The sequence below is a fragment of the Bos taurus genome, chromosome 9, assembly GCF_002263795.3.
Source record: "Bos taurus isolate L1 Dominette 01449 registration number 42190680 breed Hereford chromosome 9, ARS-UCD2.0, whole genome shotgun sequence".
In the NCBI taxonomy this organism is placed as follows: Eukaryota; Metazoa; Chordata; class Mammalia; order Artiodactyla; family Bovidae; genus Bos; species Bos taurus.
In genome coordinates, this window is record NC_037336.1 from 71,648,358 (window position 1) to 71,674,979 (window position 26,622).

At 34.9% G+C, this 26,622-nt stretch overlaps 1 protein-coding gene across 11 annotated transcripts in view; it reads left to right on the forward strand.

Moving 5' to 3' along the window:
• The window catches only part of EYA4 (EYA transcriptional coactivator and phosphatase 4), a 365,682-nt gene that overhangs the window by 286,006 nt on the left and 53,054 nt on the right, over positions 1-26,622 (forward strand). For 5 of the 11 annotated variants that reach the window (XM_005210938.5, XM_059889794.1, XM_024997013.2 and 2 more), the window contains exons 4-11: positions 1,365-1,489; positions 3,579-3,647; positions 11,251-11,343; positions 16,556-16,622; positions 18,127-18,269; positions 18,447-18,590; positions 20,305-20,384; positions 22,442-22,625. In XM_005210938.5, coding sequence (XP_005210995.1) covers positions 1,365-1,489; positions 3,579-3,647; positions 11,251-11,343; positions 16,556-16,622; positions 18,127-18,269; positions 18,447-18,590; positions 20,305-20,384; positions 22,442-22,625 — 905 coding nt within the window. Of the gene's footprint in view, positions 1-1,364; positions 1,490-3,578; positions 3,648-11,250; positions 11,344-16,555; positions 16,623-18,126; positions 18,270-18,446; positions 18,591-20,304; positions 20,385-22,441; positions 22,626-26,622 lie in introns of those variants that run through there. The other 6 variants (XM_024997016.2, XM_024997015.2, XM_024997018.2 and 3 more) reach the window with 4 other exon arrangements.

Here is a 26,622-nt window from a genome sequence, read left to right on the forward strand (position 1 = left end):
CAAAAGAATTTAAAAAATATTGTTGTTATTTTTCCTTAAATGTCTGCTAGTATTCACTAATGAAATCATTTGGACCTGGAGATTTTTTCAAGTGTTTAATTATGTATTCAATTTAATTGTAGGACAGCTTGTAAAAGTTGTTAGCCATTTTTATAGTTTATGTTCTTTTAAGAAAGTCTGATTTTATCTAAATTATTGAATTATTTGGCATAATGTTGTTTATAATATTATCTTACCATTTTTAATATCTTTAGTATCTCTAATGATCAAACTCTGGATTTGTAAGTTGTCTATATTGTTCATAGATTTTGTTTCAGCGATTTTTGCTTTTTATTGTTTCCCTTCTTCGACTTACTTTGGGTTCAACTGCTTTTCTTTTAGTTTTCTTAAGGTGGGAAGATCGTTCTTAGATTTTAAATCCTTCTCCTTTTCTTATGTAACCATTAAAAGGTATATATTTCTCACTAATGGAGAAGGAAATGGCACCCCACTCCAGTACTCTTACCTGGAGAATCCCATGGACTCCTCCGTCTGGCTCCTCTGTCCATGGGTCACAAGAGTCAGACACGACTTAGCTACTAAACCACCACCAACCATTTCTCACTAATCACAGCTTTATTTGCATACAAAAAAATGTGATCTGATTTTTCCTAAGACTTTATTTTTTAGAGCAGTTTAACATTTACAGCAAAATTGAGAAGTAGGTACAAAGATGTCCCATCTACTTCTTACCCTACACGTGTAACCTCTCCTGTTACCATTCCAGCCTCACTCGCCAGGATGGTGCATTTGTTACCAAGGATGAACCGACACTGTACATAGTTTACCTAGGGGTTAGCTCTTAGTTTTGTACATTCAGTGGGTTTGAATATTGTATAATGACACTCATCTTTCATTACAATATAATACAGAGTGATTTTCACTGTCCGGAAAATTCTCTATGCTCTGCTGTTCATCTCTGCCCAGTCCCACTCCTGGCAACTATTTTTATGCTGTAGTTGTCATATATTTTACTTTTATCTTCTATTATCAGTTGGACAGTTCACTATTTCATGGATTAAAAAAATATAAGATAATTTTTTTGTATTTACTTAAATTTACCTTTCTGTCACTCTTCATTTCTTCCTATAGATGTGAGTTGTTTTTTTTTTCCCCCAGTTATTACAAATAACCAATGAATCTATCATGGATGCTTTACTTATTTATTCATTTTTGATGGACTGCCATGTTCACCTAGTTAACAAAAAATTCTTAGCTATGGGTTTCAATTCCTGTTATTGTGAGATCACATGCATGTTCAGTAGAGTGATTTATGTAGTTTGTTAAGAAATCACTGCTGAAATTTTCAAATTTATCTCTAATAGGTCTATGGAAATGCAGGACCTAGCAAGTCCTCATCCTCTTGTTGGAGGTGGTGATACTCCTGGAAGCTCCAAATTGGAGAAAACTAATCTCAGCAGCACTTCGGTCACCACAAATGGGACAGGAGGTAAGTGTACAACCCTGAAGACACCCTGAATCACATTGCAATGTTTGTTGTAATTTTACATGGTAGAAGTATGCTAGTAAGTAAATATCTCATTAGCAATAACATCAGAGTATTATATACTTAGTGGATTATTTGTTGTTCTGTTCATTTTCTTGATATTTTTGCTCCTCCTCTATAACTGGAAATATTCAGAAAGAATAGATAGCCCTGAGCAACATTTTAAAGGTTTTTAGCAAGGCTTTCTTTTTGTATTTGCCCTTGTAAATATTTTTTAAAATGTACAAAATGTGTCCAAAGGATTTACATTCTGATCTTAACACACCCCCCCTCAAAAAAGAAATTATGCTAGTTTTGGGGTTTATTTTGAATTTTAAGAGAAAGCCTGCTCCAAAATTGTTCTTAAAAATGGTTTTGGAAATAGAAAAATGTCCATATCTGCTGCATTTTCTTTTCAAAGAGAGAAATACCTAACATGTATTTAGAATAGAAATTGAAATTTTTTTCAGACATCTCATTTGATTAGCTTATAATTATGTCACAGCATATGGCAACAATAGCAACTGTTTAAAATATTCCACCCTATTGCTATTATAAAATACATTCAACTTGTAAGAAAATATGATCTGATATTTGCATCAGAATATATATATATGTGTGTGTGTGTATATATATATATATATATATATATATACATATATTTCAAAAGCCTATACATATATACGGACTTCCCTGATGGCTCAGATGGTAAAGCGTCTGCCTACAATGCGGGAGACCCAGGTTCAATCCCTGGGTTGGGAAGATCCTCTGGAGAAGGAAATGGCAACCCACTCCAGTACTCGTGCCTGGAAAATCCCATGGATGGAGGAGCATGGTAGGCTACAGTCCATGGGGTTGCAAAGAGTCAGATACAACTGAGCGACTTCACTTGTACATATATATGGGCTTCCCTGGTGGCTCAGATGGTAAAGAATCTGCCTGCAGTGCAGGAGACCTGGGTTTGATCCCTGGATGGGGAAGATCCCCTGGAGAAGGGAATGGCAATCCACTCTAGTCTTCTTGCCTGGAGAATCACAATGGACAGAGGAGCCTGGCAGCTGCAGTCCACAGGGTTGCAAAGAAATGGACACAACTGAGTGACTAACACTATACATATATACGCACATATATACACATATATGGGCTTCCCTGGTGGCTCAGAGGTTAAAGCGTCTGCCTGCAATGTGGGAGACCTGGGTTTGATCCGTGGGTCGGGAAGATCCCCTGGAGAAGGAAATGGCAACTCACTCCAGTATTCTTGCCTGGAGAATCCCGTGGATGGAGGAGCCTGGTGAGCTACAGTCCACGGGGTCGCAAAGAGTCAGACACGACTGAGCCACTTCACTTCACTTCACTTCATACACATATATAAGCTGCATTTTAAATTATTCACAGTTCTTTTGAAGTTTTGTAGATTTAGTTGTTTTCATTAATGAGTGAAAAATTATTTGAAAATTATTTTAATTTATAAGCTATTCATGTTATTAGATATTAGCAAAGCATTTGCCACATCATATTTTCTTTTAAATTTATGAAATTTATACACCTCTTTACACTTATTTTAGAATAACTGTGAACTCTAAAATTTTCTTTGTAGAGTTGTGTGGATTGCAACTTGCCTGTATTTAATCATTTTTTTACCCAAACCCTTTGTAAATTAACATTTTCCCTGTTTATAGTGTTTATCTGTCTCTAAACATGCATCTGTAATTTCAGCTAATTAATTGTAGGATTGCAAATTTATAGGATTTTTTAGTGATAACTTGTGGAGTAAGAACATTTATATTTAAACCTTAACTTGGATGTAAATAAGAGATTTTTTAAAAATCCCATGCACTCTGAAATCAGACCTGGAAGGTCACTAATCATTGTTCTATATATATTTAACTGAACTAAACAGACCTGATACACTAAAATGTAAAAATTACGCCATGCAGTTGTAATTGTGGCAAGAGGGCCAGAAAGCAGTACAAGCATCAGTGCAACTGATGACTGTCCTCGTACACTGAGCAGGCATTCCGACAATGAACCCCTATGCTGTTCCTGTTCTCAGGGGACAACATGACTGTTTTAAACACTGCAGACTGGTTGCTGAGCTGCAATACCCCCTCCTCCGCAACAAGTATGAGAGATGATGGTACACTGCATGTGTTTGGATGTGTGGATTTGCCCTTCTGGTTTGCTTCCTGTTGCTGTTTCTGTTTGCACTCCCTTTTCTGTATTCAGTTCTTATAAAAAGAAAAGGAGACATGAACACACCTTTTAGTTGTTTATTGATAGTTGGCTACATTTTTCATATCAACTAGTGTTCTAATCTTGGGTCAGTGGTGTTCTTTTCTTAGGTTTTTCATAATTTTCACAAATGGCTGCATCTATTACTTTTCTAACTACTTATCTGTTCATTATATGGTAAGAATTCAGCACAACTGTCACGTTAATAAGAGCAGTTGAAGCAGATTGTGCCTATGTATAAATTCAGTCTCCATAGCCTGTGAGTGTGTATGCTCAGTTGCCCCAGTCGTATCTGACTCTTTGTGACCCCATGGACTGTAGCCCTCCAGGCTCCTCTGTCCATGGGATCCTCCAGGCAAGAATACTGGAATGGCTTGCCATTTCCTCCACTAAGGGATCTTCCTGACCCAGGGATCAAACTCATGTCTCCTGTGTCTCCTCCACTGCAGGAGGATTCTTTACCCACAGAGCCACCTGGGAAGCCTATAGACTTTCATAAATTAAATTCATAGCATGGCAGAAAGATATTTTATATTTTGTAGACTTTAATAAACATTACGATTAAAATGCTTAAAGTAATACTAACTTTTAAAACTTACCATTTAAAAAATTTCCAGTAATGAAAGCTATATTTTTAAAATTATAAGTTGTCTCTTAAGATGTTTTGAATTATAGATGTTAGCTACAGTCCTTTATTTACATACATATGATATAAATATGGGTTTCTCTGGTGGCTCAGTTGGTAAAGAATCTGCCTGCAGTGCAAGAGACGTGTTTGATCCCTGGATCAGGAAGATCCCCTGGAGAAGGAAATGGCGTTCTACTCTAATATTCTTGCCTGGGGAATCCCATGGACAGAGGAAGCTTGACGGGCTGCAGTCCATAGGGTCACAAAAAGTCAGACATGACTTAGTGACTTAACAACCACCAATATAATACACTTTCTCCAAAACCAAAGGTTAAACTATCAAAATTTAAAAATTAAAACCATATAAAGCTTCTGTGGAATCACCCAATTCTTGGATTAAAAAGAAGAGCTCAGGACGTGTTAGAAATGTGCATTACAAGCAAGCAGCTGGAATAGCCACAGTTTGCCTGGACCTTGCTGTATGTAGATTAAATTTGATGTATGATCAGTGAATGAAGAGAACTCCGTTATGCCCATTATTTAAATTTTTATAATTTTAGTTTCTTTTTTTCAATTCCACACTTAAAACATACTTTTCATATGTAAAAATATGTTGCCAGAATTTAGTTCCTCTTAATAATAACTCAAGGGTTTTTTCCTGTAAACAGCCAGACAGGAAATGTTTTAGGCTTTGTAGACTATGCTGTCTCTGTCTCATCTGTGCAACTCCATCACTGTGCCTCAGAAGTAGCCATAGGCACTACAAAAATGAACAAGAGTGGTCAGGTTCCAATAAAACTTAATTTATCAACTCTGAAATTTAAATTTCATTAAATTATCATGTAACAAAATATTCTAATTTTCATGTTTTTATAAACATTTAAGATTTTAAAATCGTACTTAGCTGTTATTCTATTCTAAACTATTAACATAACACACACAACTTTACAATAGTGAATATATATATAATCAATATTTAGTAATTTACATCTAATTTCCAACAGAAACATTTTTCTAAGTGTAAAACATCAAGTTTTCCTGGTTCTTTGTATTAATGTTTAAGGGTTGTGTGACCATATGGGAAAAACAAAGATTTCTGTGTCAGGAGGGCTATGGATGTGAAACGTGGTAATGTATTTACCAGCTGTGTCTTCTTAGACAAGTTACTTAACCTGTCTGAGTTTTAATTCTTTTCTATAAAAGGAAGCTAGTAATACTTCACTGGCAAGGCTTTTGTTTTAAATTATATAACGTATGTAAATTTTTGGTAATATAAACCAGCTTCCCAGGTGGCTCAGTGGTAAAGAATCCGCTTGCCAATGCAGGAGACACAGGACACATGGGTTCGATCCCTGGGTTGTGAAAATCTCCTGGAGGAGGAAATAGCAACCCACTCCAGTATTCTTGTCTGGAAAATTCTATGGACAGAGGAGCCTGGTGGGCTACAGTCCATGGGGTTGCAAAGAGTTAGACATGACTGAGCATGCACACACACAAATCAGTATAATCCCTTTTCTTTAATTAATAATTCATTGATAATTAGGCAACAGTTTTTAAGGAAAATGTAAACATGCAGTGTGTTAAAAGACCGTCCAATGCTTAGTCAAATAATACATTTTCTTCATTTAAAACATGTAAACTGGCCACAGAGGCAAACTTTTAGTAATTAAATGTTAAGTATACTTTATTAATGATAATACAATTTTATTTATTTATTTATACATGTATACTTTATAAATTTAATTTATTTGTATATATCATTGACAATATAATTTATTTATAAATTTTAATTACATAATATAGTTTATTATATCTTGGTGGCATAATGATATGAAATAGAATTTAAATGACTCTTTATGCCATGTATTTGTAACATAGCTAAGCATGTGGTGCACATTTCCCATTGAGAGTAAACTATTTTATTTATAATTCTGGATTTTACTGATGGAATTAGATTACTTTATAAAATTATTATAATAAAACAAAAAGCAAAAGCTAATTTAGTGGCTTTTCAAAATCTTTCCATTAACTCTAGATTTTCAAAAAGATAATTTTAATAGTTTTTACTAATATGACTACCAATAGTATCACCTTAATATCCCACCATACTACCTTGGTGCTATATAAATATATTATATTATTCCTTAATTTATAAGGGTTCATCACCTTAATCCTAATTATATAATAATATCTGCAGATTTATATTGGAACCTAGATTTTCCTTTCAAATCTTTGTCACTTGTTAAATTGTTAAAATGAAGAACAGTCAATAAAAATAGAGTAAATACAATCATACCTTGGCATATAGATCAGTGGTCAACAAACTTTTTTCTGTAAATAGTCAAATAGTAAATATTTTCAGCTTTGCAGGCCATATGTCTCTGTTGAAACTCAACTCTGCTTTCATTGCACAAAAGCAGCCATAGACAATATGTAAACAACTGAGCAGGACCATATTCAAATAAAACTTCATCTGTGAACACTGAAATTTGAAATTCATAGAATTTTCATATATCACAAAATATTATTCCTCTTTGATATTTTTTAACTATTTAAAAATATAAGGATCATTCTTAGCTTACAAGCTATACAAAGCAAGCCATTGGGTAGATTTGGCATTTAAGGTGTAGTTTGCTGATCCTGATACAGATTCATGTATGTTATTTCATGTGTCATGCTTCATGTGTTTGCATGAATATGTATGTAAATGCATGCCAATCATGTGAAAAGTTACTTCCATATATAAGATTCTAATTTCCCTAATAGCGTTAAGATACATGATTAGCTTACTTTATATGCAAAATACTTAGATTCATTGGAAGTTCTTAGGATACGGTCTAAATGTGAATTTTCACTTTCTCACTTAAAATATATCAAGTTCCTGTTATATGCCAGGCTCTGTGCTAGGAAATGGGAACCCAGTGACCTATAGAACATGATACTGGCCATCAAGGGACCAAAAGTCTAGCAGAGGGAAACAGAACTGAAAATAATGAGTGCATAATGTGTTCAAGGTGGGTGCACAGCAGAGGGAGGGAATATTTGATTCTACATGGAGATTAAGAAAATACTTCAAAGAGAAGATTTGGGGGAACCAGGATCAGACATTCTGATCAGGTTTATGGTATTTTCTATATTTGAAATCTATATAGCATAGAAAAGGATCTCCTAGAATTTTTAGTATATAGATGATTGGCTCACATGGGATGAATTTGTTTCTGAATATTATATGTCTGTGCAGTAGAACCACCTACTGTTGTGGCTCTGCTCTTTTAGATTTTCTTTTTGCAATGAAAGCTATAAATTGTAAGCATCATCAAATCATTTTATAAAGCTAAATAGTTTACGGATATTTAAAATGAAAGACACTTGATGCTCATAGGTTTTGAAATGAAAAAATTGATTTAGAAAAACATAAATCATGAAACTGGTAGGCAACACTTCTTTCCCCTCTGTTGAATTGTAAATTTTATCCTTCCTGAACTAACTTTTCCTGAAATTCTTTCCCGAATCTAAACTATCAGAGGTGGCTATGCAATATTTTGTGGTCTATTTTAAACACAGATTTCTGAGGATAACATGTGAAATGTAAATTACTTGGGTCACCTCTGTTTTAAGGATTAATTAAGCCTTATATTGTAACAAATGAACATGAGCCTTGAGTTATGATAATAGACTTCCCCTAAAAATAATTAATATATATTAATTTTGTACTTGAATTCTGAAGATAATCTGAGGTGACAAGATTAAGTTTGCTTTGAAAGTACTTGCGTGAGGTTATGGAAGAGGTTGGGATGAAAAGAGAGAAAATCAATGATTCAGTAGCCATAGCTGACACCTGACAATAATCACATGCAATTTTGATTTAGTCCATAGAAATCAATTATTTTTAAAAGTTAAAAATAAAATTAAATTTTATCAGTATAATAAAATTATTTTGACTTTTTTTCAGTATTTGGCTTTATGAAAAACATCTAAGTTGCAAGTGGATAACTAGTGTGGAGGGGGCCTGGCAATACAATTATTTTTTGAAATAATGGTTCTGTATAAAATGCTACATGTATGTAGCTTTTTCATCTCACCTTTTGGGAAATGAACCCTTGAATTACATATATGCAGCATGTAGAAGAATAAAACCACAAAACTCTCTAACCTAAGGACTAAAATATGACTTCTGCTTTTTAAATCAAAATGTTTATTTTGTAAGTTTGAGTTTTGGTGATGAAGAAGATGCTTTTCTTCAATAGAACATTATTATTTCTGTTTTATAGCTTGTACTGTAGTCATATTGGACATTGTCCTGAGAAAAAGTTAAAAGCCCTGTTTAATTTCTGTGTTAAAAAAAATAGAATACAGTAAAAAAAAAAATTTTTTTGAATATGTCAGTGAATACACACAATAAACTTTTGGAATGAGGATTTTTATAAGTTTTAGAAAATAGATGCATAGAACTAGACTTGTTTCATTGATGAACATCTTTCTAATAGTGCCTTGCATATACTAAATTAACAGTTTCCTGCCTCTAGAAAAGTATATGGTATATCTCATTTAAAGTATAGAGATAAAAGCAAGACAAAAGAAAATGAAATACATTTCAAATATATTCAGACTTTTACTGAAAATTTCTTTCATTTGTCAAACTTTGTGATTATCATTTTTAGACACTTCTTTGTATTTTACCATCTTTAATAAATCAGCGAATCATATAATGTCTATTTCACTTCTAAGTTTTCTTTCCCTGAGAAACAAATATTATTACTTAATATTATTTACTTTCTCTCTAAAAATCAAAACAACTTTGCATCTTACTCAAGAGATGTTTGTTGATGCTGGCCTCCTGTGAGCATAAGTTATTTTCTGTAAGCAGCATGATTAATTCCCCCCCTTTTCCCTATTATTCAACTCTTACCACATATGAAAATTAAGTTCATATTAATGTGTACTGTTTTCCCCCAAATGTTAGCATCCACTTTATTATTTTAAATCCCTACATTCTGGTACACTGAACGCACCTTGGTGTGTATGCTTCTCTTTATATTCTTTCTAGAGATGCCTCTTTTCAGTTAAATGAACCTCCTTTGTCTTTGACTAACAGCAGACCTTTAAAATTTTAATGAGAAATGTTTCCAGGATAATGAATGCAACCTGGTTGCATTTATTCTCTAGCTTTCCTTCCTTCTCTTTTTGACCACCTGAAATTTTCAAATTGAGGAGATTATAATCAACACCAATATTAAGGTTTTGAAATCAGACCTCAAAGTTGGGATTCAAAGTAACAGAACTAAAACCTCATGTCTAGCTTGGGGGTTTTTTTAGACATTTTGCTCCACTCTCCGTGGTTCACAAGTGCAATATAGATTACCTTTAGTATTAATAAACCTATTTTACAAATGTCATTTATAGATTTAGACATGTTTAAATGGGAATTTAGCCACAATTAGAATTTGGAGGTTCTGAGAAACTGTCTCTTGCCTTAGTTTTGCTGGAGGCTTTGGATGGTTCCTTTCTGTCATATGTCAAAAGTCAGATGAGGACATTGCATCATTGAGAGTAGCTGTTACACCTTTCTAAACCCTGCTCTGGATCATCTCTATACAGATGAAAGGAATTCTTGGTTAGTTAGTGCTGCCTGTGAGGCAGTATGGTTTAGAGTTTGGATTCTTTCCAACCTTTGCAGTTTGAATCTTCCAGCAAATCTTCATGACATAGTTAAATCACGGATGCTAAATTAACACCAGAGCTCACTGAGGGAGGGTGCAGCCAATTCCGTTCATGTGGAAAGGGAACGTAGTCATTACTGCATGTTTCTCCATCATTAATTGCTTTTCTAACAGAGTAACGTTGCTGACTTGCTTGGTTGGTGGGTGTGCTCTGAGCCCACTGTTCTTTCGGCTGTATTTGTCCATAGTTGGCTAGTCTTCAGCTTTCTTTATAGTTCTCTGCTTGCCTCTGAGGTTTTTAACTGTATCATTCCTTTTATGACTAGGAAACATAAGAGGTGTCAAGTAGAAAATAATTTAGTGTATTCCCTGGCTGCTGTGATATATGGAGCTTTGCCCACAAAGGGAAAATATGGTGTGACAAAATGGGTGGAGGCTTTTGCGTAGCCCCCGCCACACTCGTTGCATCTATTAATGGCAATATTGTGTACCTCAGTGGCGACATCATTGCCAAAGAGGATTTTGCCAAGATATACCACCTCAAAGGAGAAATAATATATTAAAGAGTTTTCAAAAGCTGTACTTCCTGCTGTAAAAACCATCTCCTATGCTTGTCTCTATAATGTATTAAAGATCATTATACTATTAGAATAAAAAAAAAACAATACCTTATGGCTCTTTTGTCTTTTGTTGAGCAGAAATTTTTTGAGTGCCTGATTTTCCACCCACTATATGAATACACACCCAGGTTTCTGTATATGCATATGCCACCGTTGTTCTTAAGCAGTCTTTTCTTTTAATGTCTCCTTGGGAAGAATAAAACATAAGCAGTAAATCTCTGTTGTGATTTGGATTCAGCGTGCTAAAGGCTGACTGATGATTCCTTTCTTCTGCCATTTGACTATAATATCAGAGTATGCTTAGGGGAGTTAAAAATGCAAATACATGTATACTGCTGTTTCACTGTGTCAGGTTAACTGCCTTGAAAAGCCAGATTCTAGAGAAGCAGCTTAGACAGAAGATTTTTAGATTAAATCCTCTATAAATGCATGTCCATTTAGAAGCTAAATTAACAAAACTCCTCATCGACTTCTCAGATTTTCTCTTGCATGCCCATGGTAGCTAGAAAAGCTACTAGTTGAACAGTCAGCATCTTTGATGTAAAGTTAGAAATATAACTCACATGTACTTATTCTTCTACGTAGTGTCTCTCCTTGCAGTCAAAACAGAGCCTTTGAACAGCAGTGAAACCACAGCCACGACTGGAGATGGAGCGCTTGACACTTTTACTGGGTCAGGTAAAGCCTTAAGCTTGTGTCTTGTTCTGTACAGATTGCGGTCCATGTCATCCTCCTAGTGAGTAATCGAGAATTTGGATTTTTATAAATTCAGCAATAAATTCACTTTGGGGAAAACGTATTATCATAAAACAGTGTTTTTTAGAAATAACGTTTGGAATCGTTTTACTGCATCTGCAGTTGACAACCAAGCAATGCCCCAGCTTTCTCATTAGAAATAAGCAAAGCTCACTTCTTTCATAATTATTTTATACAGTGCTTGATTCAATTATTAGGTTGTAATAGTCAAGTTTGTTCCTTCAACTTGCCCATTTAAATGACTAAAAATTGCCTTCTCTCCAACATTCGAGATGTAAAACTATCCATTTGATTCCTTCTAAATAACCTTGTTTCCTCTCTGGGTTTAAAAAAACCCTCCTGTGTAAGCAGCTGAGTGACAAGTATTAAAGGTTAATGGGCTGCAGGAGAGCACATGCTGGTCGCATTAGAACCCAGCCTCTGAGAGCACTGACTTTCCCTCTAATGCTTCAAAGAGAACAATAGTGTCTCTTTAAACATCAATCCTCTTTAAATATAAATACCTGATAACTCCCAGGTGGGCACAAAGGACACTCATTGAGTTGACTTAAAGATCCCCCCCTCTCCTGCCCCAATACAATATTTCGTTTGGTTGATTATCTGGTGAGAGGACTTTTTTTTTTACCTGAGCAGGAATTTGTATAGCAGAAAGATGAACATTAAACCTAGAAAAGTATTCATGCTATTAAATCTTGGTTCTGTTATTCTACTCTAATGTATTTTATACTTATTCATGTTCTCACATACAAGAATTTGATGTGGGTATCCTTCTCATGTAAAAAGAGTGGAGGTAAAGCCTTGAACTCTAATGTCATTATAGCATATATTTGATTTTTATAGATGCAGATGATCCCATTTCATTGGTTCACACTGATTGGAAACAGCTGCCATGTAGTCGCATAAATATTAGTACTCCAAACATAAAGATATAATAATTTATACACTTTGTATAGAGAAGCTTTGGAGAAGGAACTGGCAACTCACTCCAGTACTCTTGCCTGGAGAATTCCGTGGACATTCTGTCCATGGTGGGCTGCTGTCCATGGGGTCGCACAGAGTCGGACATGACTGAAGCAACTTAGCATGCATGAGTGCATTGGAAAAGGAAATGGCAACCCACTCCAGCATTCTTGCCTGGAAAACCCCAGGGACGGAGGAGCCTGGTGGGCTGCCGTCTATGGGGTCCCACAGAGTCAGACACGACAGAAGCGACTTAGCAGCAGCAGCATAGAGAAGCTTGTGTCCTGATTCACATTCTTTCTAGCGATTCTCTTGCTGTTCAGGAGATAAGGTACTAACTTACCCTAGCATTTGTATTACTAACTTACTATAACTATTGTAAACTTTCTGCAAAACGCATATATATATGAACATAGTTTTTAAGGTTAAGAATGAAATTAAATACTTGCTGACATACGTAGATAGCATACCACAAAGTTAATGAAAACTGACTGAAAAAATTACAAGATGTTAGCTCCAGAAGAAATTGCAGTACTGCATTGTGGTGGCTCAGAGGTTAAAGCGTCTGCCTGCAATGCGGGAGACCTGGGTTTGATCCCTGGGTTGGGAAGATCCCCTGGAGAAGGAAATGGTAACCCACTCCAGTATTCTTGCCTGGAGAATCCCATGGACGGAGGAGCCTGATGGACTACAGTCCACGGGATCGCAGAGAGTCAGACACGACTGAGCGACTTCACTTTCTTTCTGATGATCCATTTTAAGAAGCAAGAGTATCGAGGCACAGAGATGTTAAAGATAGTTAAGGCCAAACAGTCACGGCCTCCCGGGTGGTCACTGGTATAAATGAGTCTAGAACAATGTCCTGGTCAGTCCAAGAGTCCTTTCTTTAAAAGTTTATTGGAAAATATAGAGATGTAAAAAGAAATATGTGTGAACTGTCAAGCTGTCTGGACTTTACTGTCTGGAATTTACTCATATTATATTTACAAATAGTTTCCCAGTTTTCTTTTAAGAATTATCTAGAGTTGGGCTGTCCAGAAAAGTAGCCACTGGCCATATGTGGCTATTTAAGTCTAAATTAAATACTATTTGGTTAAAAAGCAAAAATGTTTTAATCTAGTCACATTAATAATATTCTAAGTGTTTAAAAGTTGTATGTGGGATTTTTTTTAATAGTGGCTTGTTTAATAGTTGTATGTTTAATAGTTTTTAATGGCTACCATATTAGACAACTCAGATATAGAATATTTCCAGCTCCATGGACCAAGTCCAGTTGTGTGTGTGTGTGTGTGTGTATGTGTGTGTGTGTGCGCGTGCACACATGCACGTGCACTTAGTCACTCAGCCATGGTTGACTCTTTGCAACTCCATGGACTATAGCCCACCAGGCTTCTCTGTCCATGGGATTTTCCAGGCAAGAATCCTGGAAAGGTTGTCATTTCCTCCTCCAAGGGATCTTCCTGACCCAGGGATTGAACCCACATATCTTTCACCTCCTGCATTGGCTAATGGGTTCTTTACCACTGCTCCACCTGGGAAGTCAAGTTCAGCTGGACAGAGTGATTTAGGTCAGGGATTCTCAACAGCACTGCTATTAAAAACGTGGCCTTTTGTTTCTTGTGGAAGATATGCCTTCTGCAATAGAAGGTGTTTATCAGTATCCCTGGCACCTATCGCAAGTTGACTGTAGCATGCCTCCGTTGTGACAGCGTACCATGTCTCCTGGCATTTTTAATGCTCCCTGGCAGGCAAAATTTCCACCCACCCCGCTACTCATCTCCCATCTCTCATCCCCTAGAGAGCCAGTGATCTAAGGTATTACAGTAATAAGTAATAAGATTGCTTGATACCACCTTGTGAGAATCTGATAATATTCATTAAAAATATGTTTGACCTAATTTTCAGACATTCTGAAGACAGACACGTTTGCTTACTTTTATATGAGGAAATGATGGAATATAATACATTGAGTGCTTTGTGTACATTTCTTGATTAATTAAATGCTGATATGGAATAAAAGGAAGGTCTCCTAAATTTGTACATGGTGTTCCAGAAATCATACTGGAGAGATTAGGCTGTTTTGTGTAGGAACAGTCTTTACTTTGATCAGCGTAATCTCAGTTTACTTTAATCCAGTATTGTTGTTATTTTAGTTATCTGCAGATTTATTAGTTAGAATAAAATGTATACTGTATAGTCAAGAAGTATAAATTTTCTAAGTTTTATATAAACAGTTTTCTGAGTCACAGGTTTTTTTTCTACTTAAAAAATGAACATATAGACATTAATATAAAATTTTTAAAGTTGAACCTTTGTACTGTTATGGGTACATTATTCTAATGATGTCTAGATTCATTCATTAGAGGGAAGAAGCATCCTGTATATTCAGAATTGTGTTCATATATGTGAGGCTTTTTAAAAAATACTACTGTTTGGCTAATTCAATAAAAGCTAAGTATTTCTTTTCATTATTTGGTATTACTTTAGAAAAGCCTTGTGCTTCACAATCTTGAGAATAATTGATTAGTATAGTCTAAGTCTTGCGTGTACCACAGTGAAGTTTTATAAATGAGATGAAAATGTGGAATTAAGCCTTACTTAATCATGTTTCTGCTAATCATTGTTAATTAATGAATCGGACTGAATTTCCTATGCGATATACTGTTGCTATTATGCAATGTATGTTTAGTCCCCATAGTGTGATAGAAAAGGCTTGTTCTTATTGCATTGATTTGAAAGTTTTGAACATTTTCTATGTTTTTAATAAACAAGTAGAAAATTAATGGCTCATTGCTCCATGTATTTTTAAATATACTAAGCAAATTCACTTAAATTTTGGTTGCTGAAAACATTTAAGATTTTACACCTCAAATCATATCCAGTGATTGTCAAAACTGATTCATAATATTCTTGAAAATGTACTTTCTGCACTATTGCTATGAAAACTATAATGCACTCTCCATACTCAGCGTACAGTCCAAATAGCATTTTAAATACATTAAATTCTATGTGTTTATGAAGCAATAGATCACAAGGATACTTAATAGCCTTTGGATATAGAAATATATCATGTTTCATAAAATAGTTAGCAACCTAAACCTATTTGTCACTTTTACAATTCCAAAAGTTTAGCTCCAGAATTATGAACAACTTAGAAAGGACACAGTACTTTGAAGTATAACTATGATTGATTAGGCTAAACTAATTCCAGTGCTGCATTGTATACTACTTTAATCTTTTTGAAAAGTGAATGAACAGCAGATGGCCTAATAAAGACACTCTGTGTGCTTGCCCAGTGTGGACTGGCTCTGAAGGGACGGCCTTAACACTTTAGGTCCATATATTTGCAATACATCTGTCTTAGTCAAGGCAGATGGTTAAAGGAAAAAGAAACTTCCAAACTTTTGGAAATAGTCCAATTTGGGACTGCATATTTGGCTGAAATGTTGATAAGACCTGATTTTCACCTTTAAAATCTTCTCAAAAAAAGTCTAGTCTGTGAGAGTTCAAAATACATTTGTAATTAGGATTGCTGCTGGATGTCATAGTTCTGTTTTTTTTCATGTTGCATCCACGCTTTCTGTGTATATTCCAGTTATTACGAGAATTATTTGGACTCTGCATTTTAATTACTCATCAGATTGACAAAATGAAGGGAAATAGAAAGCATTATCATTTTATAACTTGAAAATGAAGGTTGAAACATCGCATTTTTCTTAATTTATATTGTATTTCTATTAGAGTAAATGCAGAGGAAGAGCACTATCTTGTCATCATGTTTGGAATTTAAAACATGAAGTTTGCAAATGAAAAGGTTTACTTTTATATCATGAAAGCTTAATTACTTATAATCAAGGATATTTATTCATAGGATATTAATGCATAAAAGCATGCCACTGATTTGAGAAAATGGAAGAATGATGAAGGGGATTGATTTGTGAGAAGATATCATGTCATTTTCCTAGAACAAATATGGAACAGTTTAATTAGAAAAAAATGTTTAGGCATCTGTTTCTGTTTAGAAAATGAATGAATTTTCTGTTTAGGAAAAGAGTGAATTTTGTGAAATACCTCTCTAACATGGTCATTTCTTTAAATTAGTTTTGATTACTCCAATGAAACCAATGAAACATATTTATGAAGCAACCTTTTTTCTATTTTTTGTGTCTCACAGTAATAACAAGTAGTGGCTACAGCCCCAGATCCGCACATCAATATTCCCCACAGCTGTATCCTTCCAAGTAAGTGGTCAGTAGTTTCAGATTTGTTAGAATAATTTTCTGGGATTATTCTGATTAATCATATTTACACAATATAATAACTTTAAATCAGGATATATTTATATATATAAATGCTGCTGCTGCTAAGTTGCTTTAGTCATGTCCGACTCTGTGCAACCCCATAGACGGCAGCCCACCAGGCTCCCCCGTCCCTGGGATTCTCCAGGCAAGAACACTGGAGTGGGTTGCCGTTTCCTTCTCCAATGCATGAAAGTGAAAAGTGAAAGTGAAGTCGCTCAGTCGTGTCCGACTCCTAGCGACCCCATGGACTGCAGCCTACCAGGCTCCTCCGTCCATGGGATTTTCCAGGCAAGCGTTCTGGAGTGGGGTGCCATTGCCTTCTCTGATATAAATGTTATAGATAGTTAAATAGATAGATTTTTAGATAGATTCATTGGATACATTAGACCTATAAATAAACATCTTTCACAAATCTAGGAATATATTCACTTTTGTCCAGACAGTTCCTTTAATCTTGAACATTTATATATTTTGAAGAAAGCATCAAGCACAGATCAGAATATACTGATTTTTTAAATAAAAATTTTGAAAACTCTTACTAGTTTAAAGAAAATCTGAAAAGATTACATTTTACTCAAACCTCAACACTTCATAATTTGTCCCAGCTTTATAATATTTTTATTGGATTTCAACTTCTAATAAACATTTTGGAAAAATATGCACTATTGCTTGTATAACTAATGTAGTCATTTTGAGGACAGTGGTAAACATTTCAAGCTTAACTATATTGGGTGTATATCTGAATTTGGTTGCCATCAGGGAGATATGTCAAGATTTGGGATTCCTGATCATGCACATTTAAAAGTTATTTTCTACAGCAGCTACAGTGTTTATCCTTAAGCATAGGCTAGAGATTGGATATCTATTTTGAGGACATTCTGTAAGATGTGGCAAGATGAAAGGAATGGCTTTCCATTTCAAGAAGCTATGTACTTTTTTAAAGAAGTTTTTTGGTAAGATTTTTAGTTCTTGTAGGGAATTCTTCCTACTGCTTTTAATGACTTTTGTAGTCATTACATGGCATTGGGTCATGCATGGTAACAAGAAATAAGGCTCATGAGTTAATTAATTAACTGACCTGGGCTCATTAATTAACTGACCTGGACTCCACTTTCCTCATCTACATGTCAGTTGGAATACTATTTCGGACGTAAGCAATATAGACCTGGAAGAGACTTTCAGGATGATTTCTAAACCAAAGTTTTCTTTTCACAGGTGAGGTGTAGACTCAGAAAGTTTATTTGTCCAAGGTATTGAGCCTGGGTTATAGCAGAGCCCGGTCTCCTGACATTCAGACTTTTGTCCTTTTCTATATTGTTAAAATGATATTGTGGATAAAGAAGAGGATTACGTCCTGGCTATTATCAGGTTTCAGTGAATCTAAGCTGTCTGAAATAATATGCAGTCTTTGTTGCCACAGTAATGCTATTTTTCTGATATTTAGGCCCTATCCACACATTCTTTCTACACCAGCAGCTCAAACAATGTCCGCCTATGCAGGCCAGACTCAGTATTCGGGGATGCAGCAGCCAGCCGTCTACACTGCCTACTCACAGACAGGACAGCCCTACAGCCTGCCCACTTACGGTATTTCACTTCTTCTCTCTTCTCCTTCTTTGGTTACAAGCAGATAATCCTGCTGGCTAGTAGCTGTATATTCTAATATTCTTATATAGACTCTTATATTCTAATATAAGTTGCAACTCATGTTACAACACGATCATTTTACTAATAAAATGGTTTGCACATGCACTTTCCAAACAGATCTGGGCGTGATGTTACCGGGCATCAAGACAGAGAGTGGACTCTCACAAACTCAGTCCCCATTACAGAGTGGGTGCCTCAGTTACAGCCCAGGCTTCTCTACCCCACAGCCAGGCCAGACACCTTATTCTTACCAGATGCCAGGTAAGCAGCCACCCAGGAAACATGTTAAATGAGAAAGAATTCTTTGAATGAGATTCCTTGGCTTCAGACTAAGAATATATAGTCATGAAGACAGTATTAAATGCTACCACTGCTCAGACGATACCATTGGAAAAGATAACTAAGAGGGAACATGATGAAAAGAGCTCAACATATGTCAAGAAACACGACCCATATTAAATTTAAATACTTAAGCTTAAGTTGCATAAAATTGGCAGGAAACTAAGTCCAAGCAAAGCAACCTCCAAGCCAGTCACCACACCAGTCACATGTTTGGCATCTACTTAAGGGATTTCAAAGATTCATGACAAAATCCAGCATTTTCTTGTCAGGATTCCGTATGTATGTAATGCTGTTTTGATTTAATTTAAAATTGAGTTAGCACTTTTCTAAGTCCTATATTTACTGTTGAATGATTGAGGATTTCTTTTTTTGTTCATTTCTAAAATACCTCCCACCTTGTTAGTACTGTATTTCTTAAATAGGAATATTTAAATAATTTGTACCTCCCCTCTTAAAACTTTTTTCTCCATATATGATCATTATTTAATTTTTCTTTTTGTTTTTATCTCTGATTAAAAATTATTTTTGAACATTGTATAATAATTGCTGAAAATAATTTAGTGACATGGTAAAAGCATTTTTTAATCTGTCATTTTTTTCTAATGATTAGTCATAGTTTGGGGGCTATATGAACATTATTCAAATGAACAAATATTGACATTTTGGTTGATTGTCTAAAATGAAATAATTACTTAGGCCTTTTTTGGCTGAAATGACAGGTGTCTTTTTTCCTTATAATGTTGGTAGATAAATATTTGCATACATGCCTCAGCCACAGTGAGCTGCTCAGCTTTAGTTGGCAGTGTAGAAAAGGCCATAGAGACATTTCCATTTATTTCCCAAAACACTTTTATATTGGATATTCCAGGCTACATTAATTTGCATTATTACCTAATACTATTGCTTTTCAAAACATGTTGATAAAAAAAATAATCAGCTGCCTTTTATTCCTTAACAAGTGCATTCCATGAGAACATATTTTTTTGAATCTATAGATTGATAGTTTGCTTGTTTTTGCCCTAATTTCAAATAACTAAATAACTTGCTCACTTTGTCATAAAATTTTAGGTTATCGAACCTTAGATGACTGTGGTATGAACTCAACAGTTCTCCCTTGGGTCTGAGCCCTAGCCTACAGCTTTTTTGTTCTAAGGGAAGGACATAAAGGAACAAAAAGATGGGATGCTGGAAGCCTCATTTCTAAACGGATTCTGTATGTTTATTTCCTAAACTAGCCTCAGCCAATTGTTTAAACCTGAGTAGTTTTTGTATGCAGATGCAGTTGATATGACCATTGGAAAGTTGCAGTTGTTTCCTGGAAGTAGTCTCACTATCGCTATTTTATTCCTTGAGTACTTCTGTACACGTAGACATTGGCCCTTGGAAGTTAGCTGAGTCCTTGGTAAGACTGTTCCCACAAACTTCTGTTTAACTCTACAGAATTCTAAAGGAAGGAATTTACCAGTTGTCACAAGAAAAAGCCAAGCATATTTCCCTTGAAAATCTCTCCATTTCAAATCTCACTGCATCAACAACAAATTTTAAAATATATTGCATTGAATTCTGCAAAGTGAAATATTTTAATATTTTTCAAGAAATACTTTTTAAATGCAATTTGTTCTTTTATCTCTAGGTTCTAGTTTTGCACCATCTTCTACTATTTATGCAAATAATTCAGTTTCAAATTCCACGAATTTCAGTGGTTCACAACAGGTATGGTAGCTTTTTATATTTATGCTTTTTATATATATCAGATTTTTGAAGAATAGTATCAGGTTAATAAATGTTATTTATTTAAAGTTAAGACAGCATTTCAGAGTAGTAAAGATTAGCTATGTAGATTCTTGGGATATGTATAATTATGGGTATTTTAGGTTTCCTGATTGTTAAAGGTTTACCTTTTAAACATGTAAGCCATGATTGTTTTAGTCATGGAAGGAAATGAGAAAATCTACTGCATCCTTTCTGATTATCTTGAACCATACTAAATTAATTTTATTTTTTCTTAATAAAAAAGTTATGAAAATTGATAGGTTGAACTATAATCAATAATCAGATTATGATTAGAGTATAGAGCATGCTTGGTCCAAACCCAAATCATATTTGCCAAAACAAAATGCATCTCAGACTCCATCCTGCTTTTATTTTTTGGTTCTATGAATTTTTTGATAACTTTAGTTCCTACTCTCCTGAGAACTGTAATTTTTTGCTTTTGTCACTATCTCTGCTCCTAGAATTCCTTAGCCCTCTTAGTGATGTTTGCTTAATCGTTTTGTGAGTTTTGAAACCTACGATGGTTTCTAGAATCATGTTAGAATTATATGTGGAGCAAGAGGCAATGTCTCTGAAAGGGTGAATCAGCATGGAGGGAGATGAATTTGTGATATATTCAGATACTTTCTTATTTTCTACCTCTCAGTCATATTCAGAGTAGTTGAGATGGAAGGATAGCTGATTTCATGGGTAAGCAGTACACTATTTTACTCTTAACAGACTTGCTGGACTTCTGTATATTTTAAAATAAAAGTTACTGCACAAGCATTTGCTCTTTGGATTTACTGAAGGAATTATATTAATTGCCTTCTCCTGTCAATTTTTATTAAGACAACAAGAGGCTAAGAGGAAAATTTAATGATTAAACAATGGAATAATGTTAATATTTTTGACAAGATTAAACTGCATAATTTGGCATTAGTTTGAAAAATGGTTTCTTAAAACACTAAACATCAAGACCAGTATGTGTATTTTATTATAAAACATTAAGAATTTTTGATAATCCAGGTTGCTTAATTTGAGTCACTCATTTATTAATACACTGGACATTTATTGAGTACCTGTTAGCCATTAGATTTTTTGACTATGCATTGAAGATTTGAGAATCATAAGTCAGTGTTCCCTGCTCTCTGAAAGGATCCAATCCTCCTGAAGACATAAATATGAAAATAATATGGATGAGGGGTAGAATATTTTGATATAATAATAGAAATATACACTAGACAGATTAGAAGCATAAGGAAAAGACTGCTTTGTTCTACTTGGGAGGATCAAAAAATGTAATATGTAAAAGGATTTTGAAGGACTATTTAGATCATTTTAGGGTTATTAAAAACTTTTAATAAAAAGCAAGTAAGAAGAATTAATCCAATGGCTTTCCTTTTTCCTTAACAAATGATGCAAACTAAATATTTGAAAACCTCACTAAAGATTTATTTAAGTCAAGGTCTGAGGTGGAATGTAGCCTGTGAGAAACTGGGTAAGAAAATCTTTTAATCATTTTATTAAAATTATCTCCTGCCAAGAAAACAAAATTATCAAGGGCAGCCTATAAAGGGAACAAATACCACAATAATGCAGCCCAGGGTCTGTATGGAAGTGAAGGAAGGGCACACCTCCTTCTTGCTGGTGATTTTAGAAGATGAGATTGAAAACAAGCATCTCCTTCTCTCCTCTTCAAGTGCATAAGATCTGACAATGTACACCCTTGGGTGCATAATTCTGAGTAGGGGAGTGAAGCATATATGATCTTTAGGTAGATTCAAATGTGTGTACTGGACCTGGTTTGCAAAACCCCCTAGGTTATTTCATTACTGTGTGCATGTATAAGATGCCCACAGAATGGTCTCTGCTTTTTAGGATCACTTTAAAACTGTGGACTCCAGAACCAGTGGAGCCAGATACTCTTCTTTCCGTTACCTTGTGATTGCTCCTCTGTGGAGCATGCCAGAGGACAGTCTGTCTTTCACACACACACATCTCAATTGTTATTTCAGGATTATCCATCCTACACAGCCTTTGGCCAAAACCAGTATGCACAGTATTACTCTGCATCGACGTATGGCGCATACATGACATCAAATAACACAGCTGATGGCTCATCCTCCACGACCTCAACCTACCAGTTGCAGGAATCTCTCCCAGGACTGACTAGCCAACCAGGTACAGATCTTCATCCAGGTGAAATATTTTTTATAAGTTTTGCTTATCTAAAAGTATGGAGAAAATGGACATTTTAAAAAAATCTTTTTTAAAAAGGACTGAAAGCTCCCAGATAATTATGCTGGTGTTTAATCTGTGCTAGTACTGCTGTATTAGGTGAGGCTTTTCTGGCATTTCAGAAAACCCTTCTTTTATTAGTAGATGTGGGATAGGCAATTCTAATCTCAAATGACAGAATATGTATAAATATGAAGATAAAAAGGTAAGTGAATCTTTTTCCAGACTAATTATTTTGTGGAGATCTTAACAACATGGAAAAGTAGTAATATTATCTTCTTTGGGTGAAACTGATAATATTTCCTTTATGCTTGAGAAACTGTATGACTTATTCACCTTATGAGTCATCAGTAGCTCAAGCCAGTGAAGATTTCCCATATTCTTAGGATTTTATATATATCTTAGGATATTCATAGGATCCTTGGTAGGTAATTTAATACCTTTGTCTGATGAACACATATTTAAAATCCATTATATTCTTCATTGCCAGAAGCTTATCTGTATTCTTATTATAACTGTATTTGCTGACACGTTTAACACTTGCCTTAACCACCACCCAGCCTAAATCCTGTGTTCCAATTCTGTCCTGATCCTTTTTGAGTAAATGTGACTTAACATTTCATTAAGAGTCTTACGTTAATTTAAAGAATGAATGATTTCAGAATCCTTGCTTAACAAATGGTGGAAACACTTCAGGTAAGGAGATGTTTGATGCTCTCATCACACTGTAAAAGGTGTTTCTCTCTGGTGAATACATGGGGAAAACAAGGTAGGATAACTATTCAGAAGCAAAACCACAGAGGAAGTCTTTGATCAAGACATCAGAGACTGAGTGATAAGACCAGCAAAGTGTTTTGGAATTTACTAGAATTGAGCAACCAGGAATGAACACTATTTATACACTAAAAACTTTTTATGCTGAGTAGAACTTTGGATAGAAGATTGACTATGATCTAATGTCAATATGACTACAAGAGTTTCTCCGCAGGAAAGACACAGATGGGTACTTTCTATTATCCAAAGAATAATCAACGTTCAGAATCACTCTTTTATTTATATTAAAAATACTAAATGTAGACATGTAGGTATTCTGAGTGTATGACTTTGAATGTAACACATATGTATGTGACATTCTCATATTCACTATCAGAACTCTGCAATTTCTTCAGCTTCCCATTGGTTGCTAATGCCAAAGAGTATAGTTTGACATAATTTTCAGATCTTACGAGACTTTCTGTTGAATTTAAAGAAGAAAGTATTTCTATATGTAACCCTATCATTCTCTGAACCAAAATCATAACAATGCACGTGTCTGGATCTTTAAGAAATTCTGTGACCTCAGAGCTTTTGTCAAGACAGTTTTATGTTTGATTTTGCCTTTGCAGACTGGCATGCATCTGAAAAGTAAACAGTTCACAACTATGGGATTTTTCTCTATTATTGATGAAATCTAAGATATTTTGTTTAAGGGCATAAAGAGTATTTTCCATTGACTGGCTCTGCATTTGGACTCAAAGCAGAGACCTAACAATTAAAATTTATGAAAACAGTTTTTCATAAATCTTTCCCTGTTGACTTCTCCTGTGTTTAAAATGGAAACATACGTTATGTTCTATAAGAGACAGCTGGTTGCTCTGATTTAGCGATAAACCTAATGAAACAAAGTTGGATATGAATATCCAAAACTTAGAAGGTGCAGTTCTTCATTATGGCACTGATTAAAAGATAGTTATTCAATCATGTGCAGTATTGGCTCAGGAAAAAGCCTAGGGCAATGGGTAATGACTGAGTTATTTGAAAATTACAAATAACATTCAGTTATTTATCAATACTTTACCTTACGAGGTAATTTGACAAAGTATTTAAAGAAACATTACCATGCTGATTAAGAACAGATATTTTAGTTTATTTTCTTTGAAAAGATATTTCTTTGCTTTTACCATAAAGTTTATCTTATGTATTTGCATTCAGAATGTTTGATGACTGATTGGCACATTAAGCTTACTGATAGTTTTATAGCTCCTTTTTAAAATTTTAAACATTTTTTAAATTAAATATAACTAGCAATTTGTAACAGTATTCTGTACTCTGAGACCTTGAAAACATAGTACATTTGCTAGTTAAACTTTACAAATGCTGCAGAAAAGTAAAGGATATAGTAAAATCCCTTCACACTTTGAAAAGCCAATTTCTTCAGCAGAACCCAGTAGTCTTTCCAGGTTTTATGGCATTTTACATAAGGACAGGAAGGAAAGCAAAGTGCTAATTCATTTCATTGAAGCCAACAAGAAGATTTAGATGGAAAGGACTAACCACATTTAACTTCTCTGCCAATTTGCATTTTTCCTACCTACAGTGTTACTGTACCCTAATGCAATTACCTGAGTGAAATTGACAGAGGCACTGGAATTAACAGCTTTCTCCTTTAAAAAAAAAAGTCAACAAATGTTTAATGATCAATTGAGTTCAAATTTCTGGTTTTAACCTTCATCAGAAGAAAGGCTAGAACCTTGAGAAGATATGGAGGTCAGTTCAGTTCCATCTGAAGGAGCCAAATATAGCACATGCCCCTTTAGGATCTGTCCTTTTACTTTGATGCTCTTTCGATGAATACCTTGCCCTCTGTCTCACAAAAATTGTATAAAGTCTATATATTCTTTTTATCAGTAGAAACACATACATGTTTGACCTCTTTGTAGTCTGAACAGTCTGTTGCTATTTAGGGGAGGAGGTATTACCTAGTGGTTAAAGCAGGGATTCTGGAATCATACCAGCATTTCACATACAAGCCATTTCATCTTGGTTAGCTAACTGAGTTCCACATGTCTCCAGTTTTCCCACTATTAAAAGAGAATAATGAAAGACCAAATTCACTAGGTTGAAGTGAGATTTAGTCATGTGTGTGTGTAAAGAATATTTCACAATAAAGAGCTCTGGAAAACTCAGCAAGAAAGACAACCCAATTTTTTTAATTATCCAGAGATTTAAACAGTTACTTTGTAAAAAAGAAGATACTAACTGAGCAAGAAACAAAAGTATTCTACATCATTACTCATCAAGAAAATGCTAATTAAAATGGCAGTGAGATACTACTATACCCCGACAGTTGCTGAAATAAAAAAGACTAACCAAGAATTGACAGGGATGTCGAGAAACTAGAACTCTCGTTGCTGGTAGGAGAGTGAATTAATACAACCACTTTGGAAAAAGGTTCTCAGTGTCTATGCCTTCCCTCTGACGCATCAGTCCTGTTGCCAAATATATACATATAGGGATATGCTAGGCATACATATAGGGATATGCTGGGAATGGGAGCTTATGTCCAGAGATACAAACAAGAAAGTTTGTATAATAACAGCTTTATTCATAGTTGCCTAAAATTACAAATAACCCAAATATTTGTCAACAGAATGGATAAAGCATAGTATATCATGAAGTTCTAGCCATATTGAGGAAAAAACAAACTGTTTCAGGCTATAATATGGGTGAATCTCAGATACAATGAGCAGTGCTTTAGCCAAACACTTATTCTAGTAAACTTTCTAAAAAAGAAAGTGCCTGGGACTTCCCTGGTGGCTCAGTGGTAAAGAATCTGCCTGCCAATGCAGAAGACACTGGTTATATCCCTGGTCTGGGAAGATCCCATGTGCCACAGAGCACCTAAGCCCATGCACCACAGCTATAGAGGCTGTGCTCAGGAGCCTAGAAGCGGAAACTACTGAGCCCACGGGCCACAACTGTTGAAGCCTGCATGCCCCAGAGCCTGTGCTCTACAATAAGAGAAGCCACCACAATAGGAAGCCCTCACACAGCAACTAGAAAGTAGCCCCTGCTCACCATAACTAGAGAAAAGCCCACACAGCAACAAAGACCCAGCACAGCCAAAAAATAAATAAATAGGGGGAAAAAAGTGCATGACACATCCTAAGAGTTTAATAAATGTGGAGCCATTCTTCAT